This window comes from Sceloporus undulatus, unplaced genomic scaffold (assembly GCF_019175285.1).
Source record: "Sceloporus undulatus isolate JIND9_A2432 ecotype Alabama unplaced genomic scaffold, SceUnd_v1.1 scaffold_13, whole genome shotgun sequence".
In the NCBI taxonomy this organism is placed as follows: Eukaryota; Metazoa; Chordata; class Lepidosauria; order Squamata; family Phrynosomatidae; genus Sceloporus; species Sceloporus undulatus.
Window position 1 is genome coordinate 2,968,984 of NW_024802935.1, and position 21,393 is coordinate 2,990,376.

The 21,393-nt window shown below is 38.2% G+C and overlaps 2 protein-coding genes across 2 annotated transcripts; one reads left to right on the forward strand and one right to left on the reverse strand.

Annotated features, from left to right (window-relative positions):
* Positions 1 to 1,830: 1,830 nt before the first annotated feature.
* On the reverse strand, positions 1,831 to 21,263 carry LOC121917237 (OX-2 membrane glycoprotein-like). Its single transcript, XM_042442996.1, has 5 exons — positions 20,938 to 21,263; positions 18,643 to 18,978; positions 15,488 to 15,799; positions 13,450 to 13,589; positions 1,831 to 3,078 (listed from the first exon to the last, which is right to left on the reverse strand). The coding sequence occupies exons 1-5, from the start codon at positions 20,984 to 20,986 to the stop codon at positions 2,974 to 2,976; spliced, it is 942 nt and encodes a 313-aa protein (XP_042298930.1). The 5' UTR covers positions 20,987 to 21,263; the 3' UTR covers positions 1,831 to 2,973.
* On the forward strand, positions 4,357 to 10,280 carry LOC121917236 (uncharacterized protein PF11_0207-like). The gene is made up of 2 exons (XM_042442995.1): positions 4,357 to 6,472; positions 9,988 to 10,280. Exon 1 carries the CDS (start codon positions 5,491 to 5,493, stop codon positions 6,463 to 6,465), a length of 975 nt encoding a protein of 324 aa, XP_042298929.1. The 5' UTR covers positions 4,357 to 5,490; the 3' UTR covers positions 6,466 to 6,472; positions 9,988 to 10,280.
* Positions 21,264 to 21,393: the final 130 nt, after the last annotated feature.

Consider the following 21,393-nt stretch of genomic DNA (forward strand, 5'->3'; position numbering starts at 1 on the left):
AATACCATGGCAGCTTTACATTAGCAACTGGAATCATAAGTGGATGAATTGTTTCTAAGAACAACAAAAGTCTGCAGAAGTTTCTAAACATTCTAAATACTCAAGTAGAGTTTTAAAGCTTTAAATAATTGGATATTTGAGCATTGCTCTGGATCATGATCCTTAGAATCACAGAATCATAGAGCTGGAGGAGATTACAAGGACCATCAAGTCAAACCCTCTGTCATGCAGGAACACAGAATCAAAGCACCCCTGACAGATGGCCATCCAGTCTCTGGTTTTAAAAAAACTCCAAAGAAGGAGACGCCACTACGCTCTGAGGGAGTGTGTTCCACTGTCAAACAGCTCCTTGGTCATTTGAGAAATCATAGGTCAAATGCTGCATGAGTCCTGTTTGGTCATTATCATTCATGTGTTTATAATTACATGGAAAGAAAGAAAAATATAGTGTGAGCACAACAAATTGTTTTACTGAAGTAGATAGTTTAATTCAACCTCAATGTCCACTTTTTTAAAAATTTTTAAAATTGCATTGTTCTTTTACATTGTGAGCCACTTTTTGGAAGAAAGCTAGATACAAATCATCACCATCATCGCCAATAATAATAACAACTCCACTCAGTGGAAGCTGGTGGCTCCCCATCAGCAGATTTTAGCTTGAATGTTAGGTGCTGAACCTGCTTGAGGATAGAGTTCAGCTCCTTGCATATCTCCTTTAAATTCTGGACTAAAAGCCAGAGTAGAGTCCCCTGACATGGGTGCCAGTAGCTACCATTATTGCCATTAGATTTGTTCTCTGATCAAGCATAAATTTGGGATCACATCTGTAGAAAAGAGTAGTTTTTCCAATATCAACTCCCACTCAGATTACACTGAGTTTCAGGGGAACCAGCATACATTAGGGGGGCTCCCTTCTGTAAATGTGTTCCTTTTCCTTGCAAAGTGTGGGTGGCAGTCTAGCATTGCTGAGATCCTGGGACAGTGATTCCCAAATTCTGGTCTTCCACATGTTTTGAACTTCAGTTTACAGAATCCCAGTCCATTCATTAAGATGGTTTAGGCTTCTGGGAGCCCAGTATGGATGACCCAATATATACAACTTTATATAAGTGGATTCATCATCCCACTGACACTACAGCTACTATCCACTTCTGGAACTCTCTGCACTGGGTGACATGCTATACAATTACAGTTCTACATACTTCTTCTCAAGTGCCATGACAACATTCTATAGAATCCTGGGATTTGTAGTTTAGCGAACTTATATTCTCAGATGTAGACAAGTGCTCATGGTTGCTTTTAAACATGGACAGAACTTGAGTGACATGCTGGTACCTAGGAACATGAGACATCCTAGAAGAGTATCAATAGATACTGCTATAGATAGAAGTAGATGTGTTACACATGGGGGAGGGGGCTGGGATGGGAACAAGTTGTTAATTATTTTGAACATCACCACTGGAAAAAGCACTTGTGAATTGCCATTGTTAATATTAAGCGGTAATAGATGAGACTCTTTATCACAGTCATAGACCAGTAATATTAAGCATTTGATCTAAGTATTTCTAATATTAGAACTAAATTTTCAAGTGGAAGTGTTGTTTCTCCAAAAAGGAAATGGTAACAGTTTTTATGTGTTTTTGATATTTTTAAAAATCCCTTTATTGATAGAGTTTCAAAGGCATTAGTCTTGTTTAGGACCAGATAAGCAAACAACAGCAACCAAACTGACATGATGAATATAACTTGCAATTTTTCAAGCAAAGAGTTGAGTTTATTTGACGCTAGCATCAGAGCTCATTGGAAATCTTCCATTCCAAGATTAGCCAAGGATAAATTGTTTTTCTGTTTTCATCTGTACTGAAGTTGTATTGTTTGTACAATTTTATATAGAAACTTTAAAAGCATTTGACAAAAAACTGAGCATAAATTTCTTTTTTTACATTTTTCTATATGCACTTCTGTATAGTCACATATACACAAGAGAATGAATGTTTTTGTGTGACTGTGTGTGAGACAATAAATGAGTATGTATGTGAGTGAAAGAAAGAATAAAACAGCATGACTGAGTGTGTACATATCTGTGAGCATTGGCTTATGTGAGTGTAGCTGTGTGTGAGTCAGTATGTGTAAAATGTACACATATTAAGTACTGAATTGGTTTAAATAAAACCATTCTATTTTGAACAATGTTTTTTCCTTATAAAATGTTAAAATGTGAATATACAGGAATGTACAAACGAAAGTATACACAGCAAACAAAATATTTTGAGTCATATAATATGCTGAGCAGGGGGCAGGTCTGCATGTAGATGTAAAGTGTATTACATTAGTAGAAACACTAGATGGCAGCAGATGATCTTGAAATTTTGTTAGGGCAACTACCAAAAATGCAAGAACAGTGAAATGAAAATTAATTAATTGTCTTGGTATGGAATAATAATCATTGGCCATAATTGTTTTTAAATGGGAACCATATCCCGAATGCACTAGATCTGGCAAAATGGCCAATGCAAGATTTTGAGGGATCTATTCTCTTTGACACCACCCTTTCCACATCATATTTATATTTCAAACATGTATATCAAATGGCATCACAACTTCTCCTAGCCAATCATTATTTGTCCACCTGCCAGGAGGAAATTTTAAAGTGTTTTTTTTAATGTCTAGATGCTCAGAGAAACTTTGTTTAATAATGACATTATTCTTTTTCCTATGAGTGATACACACATTTTCAAATAAATAAACTTTACTCAATATTACTGTACAGTTTAAATATGTTACTGATTATCAATCAAATATACATAGAATGCAGCAGCTAAATTCATTGTTTATATACAGGAGGTACTAATTATATATAGGTTATTATATATTATATAGAATTATATATAACTATATAGATATAGATATATAGTTGAAGAACTCATTTTTAAAAAAACAACAACTAAAAGATGGTTTTTGGCCAAAGCTTTTTCATCTGTCTGGAAGTTTTCCTTCAGGAAGAGATTTCACTGAAACTTCTTGCAGAGTGTAAGCATATTTTCCATTTGTTACTGTTACAGGACATACAGGGAGAACCTGGCAAAAAGAAAAGAGTAACAGGAAATTACTACTTAAATTACAGAGGAAAGGGGCTATTGCAAAGAGCTGACTGTTGCATATAAATTGTTTTCTACAACAATTATAGCCAAAAAATGTTCGATCCTCTTCATTATATATCGCTTCAGATCCATATCAAGCAAGATGACTTCTACAGGCTAAATGCATCAATGCTGTATAGCCTAACTTTTTCCTCTGATTTTTTTGCACAATAGTGCAGTATTACAAAGGTTATATGATGGTTACCTCAGAAACTATATTTTTTAGGGCAAAATAATCCATTACTTCATTATGGCAAGGAATGGACGATGTGTGACAATGGAGCTGCATGCAGCCTTTCAAGGCTGTTTGTATAGCCCTTCCCTAAACTGCTGAGCAATGTGACAGACAGTAGTGTATCACAAGTAAAGTAATTAGAGTTCACAAGCTGGCTGTGAGCTGCAACTAGTTTCACACCAACACAATATACCATATACACAAAGTCTACCAGAGTAATAAAGCAGATGTGGCTGCTGCCACACTGCAGAATTCATGCAGTTTAAAGCCAAATATCTCACAAAACTACAAATCCCAACATTCCATAGCACTGAATTATCACAGTTAAAATGGTGTCAGGCTGCATTAATTCTGCAGTGTACATACAGCCTTGTCTTTCTAAAAATATATAAAGCAATTTTACTTACAAACATTAAAGATTTCGTAACACGTGCAGAGGCTCTGTAACATAGGAGCTTATTGCACTGTTTTACAAAGTGACTTACCGCTCCTGAATCGAATTCTAATTTGGACTGCATCCTTGCCTTATCACATGGCTTTTGTCTCCAAATCAGCCATCCATGGACATCCCTGCTGCAACCCAGGTCCCTTAATGTGTTTCGGTGGCCATTTTTCACACTCAGAAGCTTTCCGACTTTAAAAATTGGCCACCGAAGCATGTTAAGGGACCCCAGTTGCAGATGGGATGTACTCAGATAGCTGATTTGGAGACAAAAGCCATGTGATAGGACCAGGATGCAGCCCGAATTAGAATTCAATTCGCGAGTGGTAAGTCACTTTGTAAAGTGGTGCAATAAGCTCCATATACTCTTCAAACATGAAGGAGAAAGAAAGGGAGAGACCTGCAGAGTACATAATAGAGGATGAACAAAAATCAGACTAACTACAAATTAATTTATTACAAGCCCTCTCAAAGACTTTAAAAAGATACTATGTAAATAAGAAAGGATTTGGCAACAAAGGCTGCTGCTTGACCTACTTACTACTTTTTTCTTTTCCCTTGCTTGTTAACTCAAGTGAAGCTAAACCAAGCTCAGCTGAAGCCAAACAGAGAGAGGCTAAGCTACAATAACAGTGTGTGCAGACCTTTAAAAACTGCGCAGTGAGGATTTGTTTTTCCTCTCTTGTTTTTCTCTTCATGAAGCTGACAGTGATAAGAGATGCTGTCCTTTCGGCTCCTCTAAAAAGGAACTAAAGTGAGAAGCTGAACTTCAAGAGAGAGAGTAAAAGGAGAAAGAAAGAGAAAAGGAAAGAAAGTAAACAACTGCAAGATAAAGGGCAGAACACGAATTGACATCTGGTGATTAAGCGTCCCTCAAAGTGGAGAGTGTGAACATAAAGGAGACGGTTAGAAGAGTAGGAAACAGAACACTAGGATCCAGAGCTTAAATTAAACTTCCAGGAGGGAGAAAGAGAAATTAAAAAGAAGAAAGCAAATATAAACAAACAGATAAAGTTAAAGAGAAGACCCAAGGGGAAGAATGAAAGAGAAAGATCTCTAACATCTCTGAATAAGACAGAGTAAAATAGAGATTCCAGGAGAAAAAGAGAGAGTCAATTTGGGGTAGTTAAGGCAGTGCTTTGGAGGAGAAGCAAAATCCTGTGGAGAAGAATTAGGTATAGGGCTAAGGGAAACACCAAGATATAGGAAGAGAAAGAACGAAGTGAAGCTTGAATCTGTAGACTTATACTAAAAAGAGGGATAACAATAGCGCAGGGAAGCAATAGAGAGGGCTCTAGAATAGAATTGAGATTCAGGAGATTTAGGAGATATGAAGGAAATATAAAAGATTTTTAGAAGCCTAGACACAGAGGAAAGCTTAGCAAACACTTAAGAATAGCAAAGAGAGTTGGAAAACTTCAGCAAGAGGCTAGGTACTAAAGATTGCTCCCCGCAGATGACCTAGCTTAGATGAGAGTTAGACCCTTTTTTTTTGTTTTGTTTTGTCTTCTGTTTTTCTCTCTTCCCCTCCTCTTCTCCCCCCTTTTCTCCTCCTACAGGGATTATAAAGAACAGCGTGGAACGAATTCATACGATCACAGTAAAGTGACATCAAGACAACACAATAATATAATAGACATCTTAGAATCGACTACAAGATTAAGAAGACAAAAATGAACACTAGGAAAACCAAGATAGAATCAAGCCAACAGAGAAGACCTTCTTTTGGATCTGGCAGCTCAGAACAGACAGCCTTACTGGAGGAACTAAAATCACTTTACTACGAAATAAAGGAAGATATGAAGGCGATGAAGAGAGACATGAATGCTATGAGAAAAGAAATAAAACAAGAAATACGTCAGGAGATAAGAGCAGAATTAAAAGACATTAAGGACTCTATAGGAAAAGTGGAGGAAGATATATCTCGGATGGGGAAAAATATGGATAAGTTAGAAGACAAGACGGAAAAGATAAACAAAAAAGTCAGTGACTTCGAAAAGAATTATGAGAGAGATCTTGATGAGAGAGCACTGCAAGATCTAAAACAACGTGAAAACTGTATTAAAATTAGAGGTTTAAAGGAGAAAGACAACGAGGATCTATATGAATACCTGACACCGACATTAGCAGAATATGTAGGAATCGAATTAGACAGTTTTGAGATCGAAATCAGTAAGATGTTCCGCGTTAACTCTAAAATTGCAAAACAAAAAAGGCTCCCGAGAGACGTTGTTGTATATTTTACAAGGAAAAAAATGAGAGACCAGATTATTCAACTAAACTATGAACAAAGTCTTGAAATGGATGGGGAAGAGCTTGTTATTTTGAAAGATGTCCCTTTGAGAATCTTGAGAAAACGGAATGAGTATAAACCATTGGCGGAGCTACTGAGAAATAACGACATTCCCTACAGATGGGATAGGCTAGAGGGGGTGATATTTAGATATAAATTAGAGACGTTTAGGATCAATTCTACACTGAAAATGAAAGATTTTTTGAGAAAATATAAGAAGGAATTGGAGAAAAGAACTGACAACGAGGAAAGGGAAAAACAGAAGGCGAAAACGGGAGAAACACCAGACTCGGAGCCTTGCAATGAAGAGGAAAATAAGGAAGAAGTCAATGAAAAAGATCCAGAAGGAATTTAAACCTAAGGTAAGAAAGCAATTAAGAACGGAACTATCAATAATGCATAGTCTGAAAATATTAACTTGGAACGTAAGGGGCCTGAACTCCCCCCAAAAACGGGGAAGAGTGAACCATTTTTTACTAAAACAAAAAACAGATGTGGCTTGTCTCCAAGAAACACATATTAAGGGAAAAGATGTGCGACTCTTGAAAAATAGTAAATTAGGTAATGAATTCATTTCAGTTAATGTTAAAAGGAAAAACGGTATAGTGATGTATGTTAATAATAAATACAAGGCAAAAATGATATTCAAAGATGATGATGGGAGGTATTTAGGGGTTGAGGTAATATTTCCTAGTGGACCTTGTTTGCTGGTTGGGATATACGCACCTCTGGATCATAAAGAACAGTTTTTTCAATATGTTAAATGAAGAACTCTGTAAAACTAACTATGGAAAAATCATGATATTGGAAGACTGGAATGGAGTTGTGAATCCAGAGCTGGATAGGAAATCTGATAAAAAGATAAAAAAGACTCAAGGCAAGTTACCAAAATCCTTTGATAAACTCATTGAAGAACAAGCACTTCTGGATATCTGGAGATATAAATACCACAACTCTAGAGACTTTTCTTTTTATTCTGACCGCCATAGGTCTTTTTCTAGAATAGACATGATGTTCGCTACAAAAGCTATATGTAAAGATGTCCACAAAATGGACATTAAACCAAGGACCATATCCGATCATAGTCCTATATTGGCAGTATTAAGAATAGGGAAAGCGGACTTCTCCTGGAAATTGAACTTAAACCTGCTACAGAAGGAAGAAATAGTGGAAAGAGGAAGACAAGCTTTGAAATATTTCTTTGAAGAAAACTTAAAAGAAGATATATCAGTAACTACGGTTTGGGACACCTCTAAAGCTTTCATAAGAGGCTTCTTTATACAACAGAACTCCATATATAAAAGGAAAAAGAAAGAAAAGCTAACTAATTTATGTAATACATTGCACCAAAAAGAGAAGGAACAGCAAAGTAATCTCAAGAGTAAAGTCATTAGAAAAGAAATCAATACAATTAAAAAAACAAATTGAGATACTAGAGAACGAAGAAATACAGAACAAAATAAGATATATGAAACAGGCGCATTTTGAACACGCTAATAAACCAGGTCGATGGCTAGCTTACAGATTGAAAAAACAAAGAGAAAGAAATATAATATCGGAAATCGAAACTAAAGATTCAAAAATAATAACGGATCTAAAAGGAATCAAAAAAGAGTTTCTAAACTTTTACTCATCTCTTTATAAAGAAAATCCTGATCAAGACGAGGATCTAGAGAAATTCCTTAAAAAAACTAACTTACAAAGCTTTAACGCTAAACAAAAAGAGATACTCAACGCTCCTATAACCACGGCAGAAGTCACTGAAGCGATTAGAAAAGGCAAAAAGGGGAAATCCCCAGGACCAGATGGCTTCCCAATAGAATTTTATCAAACTTTTGAAGATCAAATAATCCTCCCCCTGAAGTCGACTATGAACGCACTGGGCAGGCATAAACTTCCTGAAACATGGCAACATGCTAATATCACACTTATCTTAAAAGAAAACAAGGATCCCAGGAACATCAAAAATTATAGACCTATATCCCTCCTTAATTCCGATTACAAGATCTTCACCACAATATTGGCTGATAGATTCAAAAAAGTCCTATCAGACTGGATAGGAAAAGAACAAGCGGGCTTTTTACCAACAAGGCATATTAAGGACAATACAAGAATCATCATTGACACTCTTGAATATTTTGAACAACATAATGAGAAGGAGTTGGCACTTGTCTTCATAGATTTCGAGAAGGCCTTTGACAACGTAAAGTGGAAAACAATTTTTAAAATGTTGGAATATGTCAAGGCTGGTTTCCGAATTCAGGAATGGATTCGAGAAATTTACAACAATCAGAGGGCTAGGCTGCTAATAAACAACACCAAGTCTGATGAGTTTGTAATAAATAAAGGAACGCGGCAAGGATGCCCGCTATCCCCGCTTTTGTTTATCTTTGTACTTGAGACTCTAAATCAGCTTGTAAGAGGAGAAGCGCAGATCAAAGGTATAAAGATCAAAAAAGAAGAGTACAAGATGAGATGCTTTGCAGACGATGTAGTCTATATTTTGGAAAATCCTTGCGATAGCATAAAGCCTTTGTTATATATCCTAGCTGATTTTGAAAAGAATTCTGGATTAAAGATTAACAAAGATAAGACCAACATGATTACTAAAAACCTGAAGGGAAAAGACATAGAAAATCTAGAACATATATCAGGATTTAAGGTGGTAGAGAGTGTCAAATATTTGGGGATTGTGTTAACAAACAAAAACATCGACCTATACAAGAATAATTATGTTAAAATGTGGGGGGATATTAAGAAAGATTTAGAGAAATGGGCAAATATTCAACTTTCATGGTTTGGAAGAATATCTGTTATTCAAATGTGTGTTCTGCCAAAAATTCTTTTCCTGTTCCAGACGATTCCCATCTTGCATTCTTTCAAACCACTTGATAAATGGCAGAGCGATATTATGGGATTTGTCTGGAACAAGAAGAAAGCCAGAATTAGTAAAAAAAACAATGTGCGATAAAAAGTCTAGAGGAGGTTTGGGGGTGCCTGACTTAAAATCTTATTATTTTGCTGCGGCTTTATGGTGGCTTACTGAGTGGATAACTCTAGAAGATGTACACCTACTTAACTTAGAGGGAGAGAATCTCAGATTTGGGTTCCATGCTTACTTATTTTACTCTAAAGATAAGGTGCATAGAGCATGTAAACATCATGTGTTGAGAAAAGCTCTACTAAAAGTTTGGGAAAGATGGAAAAGCAGACTCAGTAACCAGATTCTACAATGTTGTTCCCCACATGAAGCCTTCTTTAATAGAGAGGCCATTCCCCAAAAAAAAATGGCTTAGATACTCAGATTTAATAAAAGACCAGCAAGGAGTCTTGGTGTTTAACACTCAAGAAGAACTGAACCAATCAGGGAGTAACTGCCATTGGTACCTATTTAGACAACTTAAAGAGAGATGGAAGCTTGACATGGCAGATGTGGGAATAGCAAAAGAAAAAACAGCCTGGGAAGAACTATTGAGTAAAGTGAATAGGAAGGCAATTACGAAATTTTATGAGCTGATCCTTTCATGGAATACTGAAGAAGAGCCTATCAAACATAGTATGATCAAATGGGCTCAAAATGTAGGCCATAACATTTTGTATAAAAACTGGGAATACATCTGGAACAGGGGGCTAAAATATACTGCTAATCAGGACCTGAAAGAAAATGTATTCAAAATGGTTTACAGATGGCATCTTTCCCCTCATAAAATTTCTCTGATCTATAAGAAAGTTAGTCCTATATGTTGGAAATGTCAAAAAACCACAGGAACTTACTACCACATGTGGTGGACCTGTGAGATTGCAAAAAAATATTGGATATGTGTATATGAAATAATTGTGAAAGAGTTAAAAATTTCAATACCTTTCTCCCCGGAAGTGTGCTTATTAGGGATGTTTGAAGACACTGCACCTGTGAGATACCGAAGATTACTATTCTACCTATTCACATGTGCAAGAATTGTCTTTGCTAGCTTCTGGAAACAGAACTCCGCCCCTTCAATAGAGAAATGGTTAATGAAAACTTTCGAAATGGCGGAGTTGGATAGAATGACCTCTTGGACCAAAGGGAAAAGTGAAGAACAAGCAATAGAACAATGGTTACCATTTAAGGATTATATTAAGAGAAGATGGCAAAATATTTTGCTAGTCTGATTAAAAATCATGCACCACTGGGAGATGGCACTAAATAAGCGTTTCCATATCTAAGTTGCTCTGGGAGCAGAATATATTCTTCCTTGGAAGTTAATTAGTGTAATAGAAGGGATTTTTTCCCCTCTCTTTCTTTTTACTGTTTTTATTTAATATATGAATTATGGAAACAAATATACTTTGTTAAAAGTAGAAGCTCTATTGTAAATACAAAGGAGCAATCTGTCTATACCGGAGCGGGGACATATGGAAAGTCATTTAAAATTTATATATTGTATAAGATAGAGAGGAGTTTGCATAGCAACAGTCTATTTAAATAAAATTATAACTAAACTATAGTGAGACGCCCCAAAAAGAGACGAGAAAGCGTAAAGGTACACTCTTCTTAGAATTACTCCTTGGGAAGTCTCATACTCACTTTTTGTTTGGAGATCAATGTCTTAAAGGAAAAATGGAAATAAGACATAACATAAGAATTTAATATCGAAAGATGAAGTTAACTGAGTAATAGGAAGCACCTTTATGTTAAATGTTATTTTAGTCATGTCAAGGAACTATTTGTTTTGTCAATGTGAAATATGTTGTTTGTATATAAGGTTACACGCTTCAATGTATAATGTGTATAATGTTGTATGAATGTTTTTGTGTTTGTTTGAAAACGAAAATAAAAATTAAAAAAAAAATTTATTCAAGCAAAGAAAGTTGGTGGTTAAGACCCACAAACAGGGTTTGTGGGTCTTAACCCCTCCCTCTCTCACACACATACAGTGAGAAAGATGTAAAGAGGTAAAGGGAGAGATTTAAAGGTTATTGGCTACTTCTAACATCAACTGCTTTGGGGAGGGTCAAAAGGGGATGAACTGTCTCTTCTGGGAGTCCCCAGGAGTAGCAGTTCACCTTTATTTACATAAATTACATGGTCCACTGTCCAACACACAAAACTACTTGTTTTCAAAACTTGAAGTAGACTTCCAGCAACTTCCAGTTTTGATTCACCTCTTCCTCTTTGGAAGGAATTTTTGGCAGTCTGTGTAACTCTTGGAGTATTCCGAGGACAGACCTGACAATTTTCTCTGCCTGATTTAGGTCACAGAAGAGGTTGAAACTACTTAGATTCCCTTCCATCATATAGGAAGATATTCATTAATGGCCCTAAATCTATAAGCTAAATTTAAGAAAACATTCTGAAAACAATTCAGAATTCAGCAAACTTTCAATATTCAAATTCAACTTCTTAAGTTTAATCATTTGCAAATCTCACTTTGAAAATTCAATATTTCAGGAGTTGCTTGCTGAAAACCTAAAATGTTAACTCTTGAAGATAATTTCAAAACAATATTTAGGGAACAATCTTAAATCCTCAGCAAATGTAGCTAAAATTCCATAGGATGCAATGGGTTTTCTTTTCTGTCAATCCAAAGAGATGTCATGGGAGAAGAGGCAAACCCACCATTGGAGAAATATTTTCAATGAAGGAATGCAAGCTTTCTTGTCATCTCTCCTCCATAATCACTGTGTCAGTTATGGGAGAGGGTGAAAAGGCTATATCTGTAAGGAGTAAGGAGTCAGAAACCTGGTCCCCACCTGTTGCTAAGAGTTCTTCCTCCCAGGTTCCAATTGCCACTGTTCTTGCTACAGAGAAGGGGGGAAACCAAGCAGATCTAGCCCAAGATACTGCTGAGACCCTCTCCCTTGAGCATCCAACTAGCACTGCTGTGGCCACAGAAGGAGAAAATATACAGCATGACTCACTTCCATCATTCCTGGGCCTTAGTCAATGTTCTAGAGCCCAACTGTCCCTTGTCTTGCCACAGAGGAGAATGGTGAGGTCCATCTCCCTTATACTGGGATTAAACAGCTGTTCTGTTTAATTCCCCTGCCTAATTGCCCTCCCTACTCTATACCCTCCAATATTTCACAAATTAAAACAGGATACATGTGGCCAAGCCACATCACAGTGTGGTCAAAAGAACATGGCCAGGCAACAAGAGGACAAAGATGATTAGTGAGGAGGAACACACAAAACTATTTTTAGTACCAGTGTGTTTTTATCTTAGTCTACTGGGAAGGGCAAGACTCTGCCCTTCCTGTACTCCTCCTCTTACTGAGTCAACTGAGTGCAAACTACCTTTGTATTTTAAACTCAGTTTGCAGAAATGGGACTAAGCTGAAGACAAAAAGGGCAAATGGGAGGAGGAGAGGTACAGCAGGACATTTTAGAAACAGCTGAGAAAGTGGGATAGTAGAGGATTACATGAGGTCATCCCTGGCAAAATGGGACAAATGGAAAATATGCTATCCCCTTTTCCTTGTTTGTTATGCCTTATTTAACCTGTAAGCCTGAGGACAGGGAATGTCAAATTAACTTCTCTGAAAAACTGTTTTGGTGAAAGGGTGGGGTATGAATGCTTGAAATAAGTAAACATCCTTCCTATTTTTCTGACAAGCTTTTTATCATCTTTTTAAGCTGCGCTTTGTTTTTAGCCTATGATGTAAGCAGCTTTGTGTTCAATGTTGGGGGAAAGGTGGGATATTAAATAAATAAATACAAAAATAGCCCAAAAAGGAAGAAAAACAATATGATGTAGGTATTTTCTCTCTCATTGTAACTGTGGAAGTAAACATGTAAAAGAAGAATGATAAAGGAGTGAAACAGACTGCCCCGAAGTAGTGGCCTGCCACTGCCTCATTGGGCACCAGATTGGGGCAGCAGCAACTTCATGCCACAGCCCCAACCCAGTATTTTTCCAGAACAAAAAAAGAGGCAAAATCCCACTTCTTTTTGGCTGAGAAAAAGGGCACCCTTGCTGCCACCACATGGCTCTCCCCTGTTTCTTTGGCGCAGCATGTTTAAATGCTGTGCCAAAAAAATGTCATGATGCTGCCCACTATCTGGGCAGGTGGGTGGCATGAGGCCACTTTGGGGGTGGAGTTGTAGCATGCAGTAACCACATCCCCACTACACCCTGATGCCAGCCCTTTTGGCCAGTCTGTACAGCCCCCTAGTATCCAAAGAAAAGACAAAAAGTTGAGAATTTCCCATTTCCCCATTATTCACAGCCTGGAGGGGCTTATGTGGTACCAGAGAAATCCTGTGCTACAGACACCCATTTCTTGATCTTCATTGCGATGGTTTGCAATTTTAATTCACCAATTTAAACCAACATAGTTTGTTTCTTGGAAGACTTACACAACATAATTGCAGGCCTTGCTTTTTCTCTGCTGGAAGTAGCCTCCACCACAAGTAGTAAATTAACAGGGATATGAGAATCAGGGTAACCAAAATGCATATAGGAAGTGTGATGTCAGTTCCTGGATTTTTGTTTGGCGCTGGAACAAGAAATGATGAACAAATCAGAATGGCTGCAAAAGCAGTTTGGTGAAGGTGTTGAAAAAAAGTGTACAGAGAATGTTTTTAAAATGGCTTTAGAAGCATCTAACAGGATATCTGGAACAGTTAAAATCTATGGATTGGTACTGTCACTGGTTCTGAATCCCACAGAATTCTGGGATTCCTTATTTGATGAGGGATGTAGAATTCTTGCCCAGAAAGGACTTGTGCTGTAGTGCATGGGAATAGACTACTACTCACTAGCAGAGACCATCTGTCATAAACCTAACATTGTCTACCTCTGCCTAATTATATGAATAACACAGTCACAAACAATGTCTAGATGGCAATGGTCATAAAGATTATTTGCTTTTATTTTATATCATTTATTATATATCAGCTAATGATTTGTGATTTCTCCTAATTAACATGGAAAGAGTGGCTGGAATATACTAGTTTTATTCAGGATTCTGCCATGATGGTGAAGAAAGTCAAACCAAATACACTTCTTCTAATCAATCTATTTCTCCAGTGCTTCACGTTCCTTACAACTGCTGTGCCTGTGGGCCCTTTTTGGTTCCCACTACCACCAACACTTATACTGGCTCAGTAACATCAACATAGTGTACCAATGAGTTTCTAGCCAGTTATTTCATTCAACTAGTGCATGATTGGGCACTCATGTGCTGCATGTGACCCCTGCTTACCACCTATTCATCCTCTAAAGCTCTCCAACAGTTTCCCTCAAGTTTATCATGTGTTTTTACCCCAAAACCACATGGAAAGCCCCCTAATATCCAAAAATACTCTGTTCCATACATAAATCAACCCAGAAAATCCTAATGACTCAATGATTATCAAGGTTCTTCTCAAAATGGTGACAGGAAGTGATGCAATAGCACTTCAGGTCATCAGTTTGGGAATGACTCTGATGAAGACAGAGATATTTGGGAGCACTTTTGGCAGGCACATCCTATAGGGGGGAAGTTGGCTCGTGGTCTCCACTCAGTAGCCTACTCCGAACTACTCCAAAGATGCAATGTAACCTGTGACACCTTTCTTAAAAGCCATGTGTTAAATTTTGACACAGAGTATGGTCATGTTTACCACACACTTACTACCCACTGAATAAAACATCCACTGGTCCATGTAGACATACTCTTGAGGCCCTAGTACCCAATCCAGGGAGGAATTATGAAGGAGAACGGGGCAAAATTAGTGAGAGGTTTGGAACTGCAGGCCAGGATGAGGAAAGGACCCATTACGCTATGGCACGTTACAGACCGCCGGATTGCGGCTGTCTGGCTCCGCCTCCGCTTTCAGCGTCCGGGAGCCGCAGTGGCCAAACCGCACGGCTCCCGGACGCTCCGAGGAAGGAGCACGGAAATCACGCTCCTTCCTGGGCCCCGGAAGAGACACCGCGAGACGCTAGTCGCGCACTCGCGGCGTCACTTCTGGGGTGCGACGTGCGGACACACAGCGTCCGCTACGTCAAGATGGCGGTGGCCATGTGGAACGGCCGCCGCCATTTGTAACGGACTCTGTCCATGATAGGGTTAGGGGCGTCTGGAAGAGACGCCCCTTTTTCAAACTGGGACATCCTCAGGACGTCCCTAATGGCGGTCTGTGACCCGCCTATGTTTTGTTTCATTTCCTGGGGATGGCAGATCTTTCTTATGACATGCAGAAAAAGTACTGGAGAAAAAAAGCAATACTGTAAGGCAACGGATTTGATCAAAGCTGGGGCTGGCAATATTTTGGTTCATCCCTTCCCTCCAATACTGGCCACAATTTACCACAAGAAAATAGCAAGCATATACAGGAAATGTGGCTGTGAAACAAAAGGGATAGAGATTAGACAAACCACAGATATCAAAGCAACCAGGTTCAAACTTACTTTCTTCTATCACAGTCACAGGTACAGTCAACTCTTGTGTGTGATTTAAAGATAGATGATGAATAACACAGATTATTGGATTCTCCCAGACGATTTGGGAGAATATATGAGTGAAATTGCTGACCACAGTCACTGTCTCATTCAGCTGCTGAATGGCATATTGCTTTGGCTGGATAAGAAGATGTCTAGGGAACTTCCAGGTGATCACTGGCTCTGGCTTCCCTGTTGCTGAGCAGCTGATTTCAAGCACTCCCTTTCCAGCTTTTTCTGGATCAATAATATGCTTCACAGTCACTTTGGGCTCTGTCAGAGCTTTGGAAAAACAAAAAGAATAGAGTAACATTTAGAGTTTTGTCCCTGGGACTAAGCAAAATATTATTGCTTCCTGCTGCTTACTAGCTAGACCATATATGGCACCTAACTTTTTCAGGCTGCACTGTGGTGTCTGATGTCTCATTCTGGACACAATATAATCTGAAAAGAATACAAGTTGAATTCATAGCTACAGAGAACTGCAAATGAATGGATATATGTTTGGCACAAGTGTCTATCTCAAATGACCTTTGGGTCTCACTTAGTATGGTTACAATTTATTCTGGGTCCTGGTAAACCCCATCATGGACCAAAATCACCCCTTTGTCAACCCAATGAATAAAGGAAGACTACTCAAACCATCAATATATTCATTGTTCCCAACTCGTGGCAAGGTACATCAGTTTATCCCATTCAGTCTTCACACCTGTATGTTGCTGGTAGGTAGACAGGAAATATGGTAGCTCTTTGATCACTGGTTCAGTTATGGGTGATCAAGTTCCTTCCTTATCCACAGATTTTTTTTCTCTATGGATTCAAGCACCCACAGTTCGGAAATATTTCAAAATTATATAAATTCCAAAAAGCATACCTTGATTTTGCCATTTTATATAAAGGGCACGATTTTATTATCCATTGTATTTAATGGGACTTGAGCATCCACAGATTTTGGCTTCCACAGGGGTTCCTAGAACCAAACCCCAGTGGATAGCAAGGGCCCACTGTATTTAAACCTAATTTTCCCTGGTGAAAGTACTACAGTATACCTGTGTTTACTACTGTACAGATTTGGCACAGCTTCTGGTCAATTAAGACCCGAAGCAGCTTTATTTTGGCCTGCCTGTTTGGGCCCATAGTCTCTGGAGCAGGAGAAAAAAGCTTTCTCCATCTTCCACATGATATGTCTTCGGATATTCAAAGCCAGCTAGCCAATGTAATGTAGTGATCTGCAGGTTAGTCTAGGACTCTGGGAAACCAGAGTTTGAATCTCCACTTGGCCGTGGAAACCCACTGTGTGACCTTGGGCAAATTACATTCTCTCAGCCTCAGAGAAAGGCAAAATGCAAACCGACTATGAATACATCTTGCCAAGAAAACCCTGTGATAGGTTCACCTTGGGGTTCCCATAAACCAAAAAAGACTTGAAGGTACACAACAACAAAATCATATTGTCTTTGCATCTTCTCTTCTCCAAGCTAATAATTTCCAGTACTTTATTTGGCTGCCAGAAATCAGGTAATATTGATCTTCATAGGGCTTGGATTCCAGTCCTTTGACCATCTAGGTCACCATCTTTTGGACACATTCTAGCTCATCTATATCCTTCCTGAACTGTGGTGTCTAGCATTGGAAACTGTATTCCAGGTGAGATTGGACCAAAGCTGAATAGACTGGTACTGTTACTTCCCTTGATCTGCACCTTCTTGTTATTACAGTCTAGAATTGTACTACAGTACTTTATTTGGCTGCCAGAAATCAGGTGATCCAAATGCTATGAGACAACACAGAGATAAATTCCATGGATTCAATGGGTCTAGCAGAAACTAATAAAAGGTTTCAGACCAATGACTCTTTATTAGAATTCTTTTTGTCTGCATCTCCCCACCCCATCCTCCCTCCTTCCCTCCCTCCCCTGCTCTCGATACGATGGAACTCCTAAAAATTTTCAAAAGTAATTGAAATAAATTTTCTTTTACTTTTTAATATTGCAAGTGTAATGAAAATTAAATGCTGGTGGGGAGACTTGTAACCATATTTTTTTTTGTAACTAAAAATAATTAAAATGAATTTTTCAAGCACTGTACTTCCCATGACAGGTGATTTCTGTGCAGTTAAAAAAGATGGGCAGTGATATTAAGTATCCTTAGTATCTCCCTACACCCCCATACCATTTCTTCTTTTGGAAGCAGCAGTTTCCATGAGATTCCTGTTCTGTAATCATGGAAACAGCAGCAGGAAGGGTGGAAGGAAGCCTTATATTATCTCACAAACAGCAAAGGTGGTGTGTGTGTGTGTGTGTGTGTGTGTGTGTGTGTGTGTGTGTGTGAAACAAACAAACAAAAGCTTCTGTCCTCTGCCTTGTAGAGTTCTTTCATTATTCCACTTGATACTCTCTATTTATTACAACCACACCTAAAGAAACATGGTTTTAATTAGAAGCATATGGACAGCTAGCTATCAGAGACATTTCTGAGAATAAAAGAGAAATACATTTTATAAACACATTTTTTTCCCACTGAGACGCTCTCAGGTAGTCTATCCAAACAGAAAATCTTGAGATAGTTCAACAGCAATCTTTGGAAGTTCAGAGTAAAGTTGAGGTCAGTTGGAAGTGGTTACAAATCTTAAGAGAAAGGGGGCAGGGGTTGAGTGTGCATATGGGTGAGAATTATTCTATTGTATTGTTTTGTTGTTTGACCCTTCGGTCAGTTTTAACCTGTATGGTTTTAATTCTTTGTTAGATTTGATACCTTTTTAAGGGAAGGTACCAGGGATTTGATATGTTGTATATTTTTAACTTGTTAGCTGCCCTGATTGTTCTCAGAGGGGCGGGATACAAATAAATTTTATTATTATTATTATTAATTATAAAATAATTTAATGTCATGGGACTCAAAACATATATTAAAGCCTACATGAATGGCACTTTCTTTTCACCATACACACAAGAGAGAATGCTGAAAATCCATTGACCATAATGTATAGTCATTGTTCCATCACACTCCAGTAATTGTTTTGATAATGTCCTGTTTTCAGCAAAGACATTCATTTTTCCACAGATGACTTGGAATGGCTAGAACTGCTTGAAGATTACTGGCTTCCCCTAAGAGCATATAACTTACCATAAACCCTGAGGCACGTCTTGCCTGAGATGGATCCCAAGGGAAATGTGTTGAATATGCAGTCATAACAGCCTTCATCTTTCAAGGCAACAGTGTGGAAGGTGATAGCAGAAATGGCCATCCCACTCTGGAAAAGTTGCACATTACTTTGATATTTTCCCAGCACCCTAGAGCCATGACTTTCACTGAATGTAGCTATGTTGGTCTTATTTTTTCCATGCTCCTTCTGCCAGGTGATCTGAACAATGTCATGTTTTCCAGTCAACTGACAGTTCAAGGTCACATTGTCTCCAGCTGTGGCTGTTTGTACAGACTTGTGAATCACCTGTGTTGCACCTGTAAAAGAAACTCAAGCTGCTGAATTCTTGGCATCTATGTAGCAAAACAGCTGTTCCTGAAGAAGGGACTTGATGCACTGGATTGGACCCACAGCACCCACATGCGGCATGCTTTTTAGAGTGGCAAAAAGCCACCCTTGCCACTATGGTGGCGGCTTTTCTTTGGCAAAATGCATCTAAATGCTGCACCAAAGAAATAGCGCGATGATGCCTGCAGGCCCTGTGATGGGCAGGCCCCGTTGCAGCATGCAGTAGCCATGCCCCCATTCCATTCTAATGCCGGCATTTTGTGCTGGTCTGTTTGTCCCCTATGTGTGTCTGTGTGTGTGTGCATGCCAATAAACTCTTTATTATAAAAGAAAGAAATTCTGTTGTTAGTTCTGACTAGACTAGAGCCTTTGAATCAACTGGATTTGCCTATGTATTGACTTGCAATTCAACAGTTGATTCAATGATTCTGTTCTATTAGGAACATCCAACACAATTTCAGCCATTATTTCATCAGCTGTAATAGTAGTCTGCAGCTACTCACATAACTATTTTCTACATCAGTGGTTCCCAAACTTTGGTCCTCCACGTATTTTGGACTTCAACTCCCAGAAGCCCTAGCTGTAGCCAGCTTGGCTAGTAGTCAGGAATTCCAAGAGCGGAAGTACAAAACCTCTGGAGGTCCAAAGTTTGGGAACTACTGTTTCTCTAGATGAAAGAAAGAGAGATATAATCTGGTTCAAGTCTGCCTTGAAATAGCAGTTGAGTTAGAAACATTCACCTCTCTATCACTAATTATGGGGATTCTTAGCAATAGCAAGCACATTTTTATACTGCTTATCAGTGCACTTAAACACTCCCTAAGCAGTTTACAACATGTAACCTAATTGCCCCCAACCAGCTGGGTACTCATTTTAGCGACCTTGGAAGGATGCAAGGCTGAGTTGACCCTGGAGCCCCTGGCTGGTATTGAACTCACAACCTTGTGACTGTGTGCAGTACTGGCATTTAACTACTGTGCTACCAGGGCTCCTTAGGAAGCTAGATGAGAGAAAGACCACCTTAGTCCTGCTTAGAATACTTACTTGATATATCCCAGGTATGATTCTTGCATTGAAAATATCTGTTATTTTAAGCTTCTCACTGTTTCTCAGTTTTCCCATCTTAACATCTGTTCCTTACAAGATTTGAACAGTTTTCCATTCTTGTGGTTGATTCATAATTTGATTAATAAAAGAAATAAAAAGACCACATGTTTTTGCATTTCAATGTGATGTTCTCCTAGTTACGCTCATTTTGGTATGCAATTTTGTCTACTATACACATTTTACCATTTTGTATTCTATGTACACATTAGCAATATTCCTACACTGTAATGCACTGTAATGTAATGCAATATTCCCACAGTGTAATGCACTGCAATGTAATAATAATAATAATAATAATAATAATAATAATAATAATAATGTAATATTATTTACCATAATGTATACATTTTTGTTTTATACTTTCTCGTGATCTATCAGTTCAAAAGTGCAGAATTTAGCAATTTTACATGAAAATGTAAACTGAGCTAATTTCTTCCACAATTCCTAAGTCCAGGGATATATTCTTGTGAGCTATGATACAAATTAAGCCCCACTTTCTCATTCACAGCAATTGTTTCAGTTGTCTTCATACTGCTTTTCAGCAGTGGCACATCATTTTATCACTGGGTAAATCCAGTTCTGTGAGAACTGAATATTGCTATACTACTACCAATATCATCCTGTCTACTGCCTGAATTTTTCAGTACACTGCATTTTACATAATTGCATCAAGGAAGGAAAATGCTGTTTTGATATAAAATGTTGCCATAGAATTGCCCCACAACTAGAATCAAAATTTTGGTGTTATCTTTGTGGTGGCTTTGTCAATAAAGCTAAAATATAATGCAGGCAATTCACTGTTGAGCAAGTGGATTACTCACCTGTCACATCAGGCCAGAAGATGCAGATGAAAAAAGATGCCAAGATCATCTTGTCTCTTGGGCTGTTACCCACTGATCAAGTTTGCTTTTGGCTGTTGACATATAGCTTTGTGAAGGTACTGTGTCATTTTCGAGAACTTGGGAGAAAAAAAACCCCAAGTACTTCTTCATAATTGACATGTGGTATTCCTAGGGGGTTTTGGTTTCAAGTGCAGGTTCATCTAAATCTATTTACATTATGTTTGCAATAGCTATGGTGTTTTTCTTAATCTTAAAAATAGACAGCCCCCCTCTCTCTCTATACACACACACACACACCCCAAAGGTTACAGGGTTTATATCTAGTATTGATTAGGTGGCATATGGTTGCACTGTAACAAAATCAGTGAGCATAAAGAACCCAGTACTTTTGAGGAAGTAACACAGATGCTATGAGTATTTACAAACCACAAATGG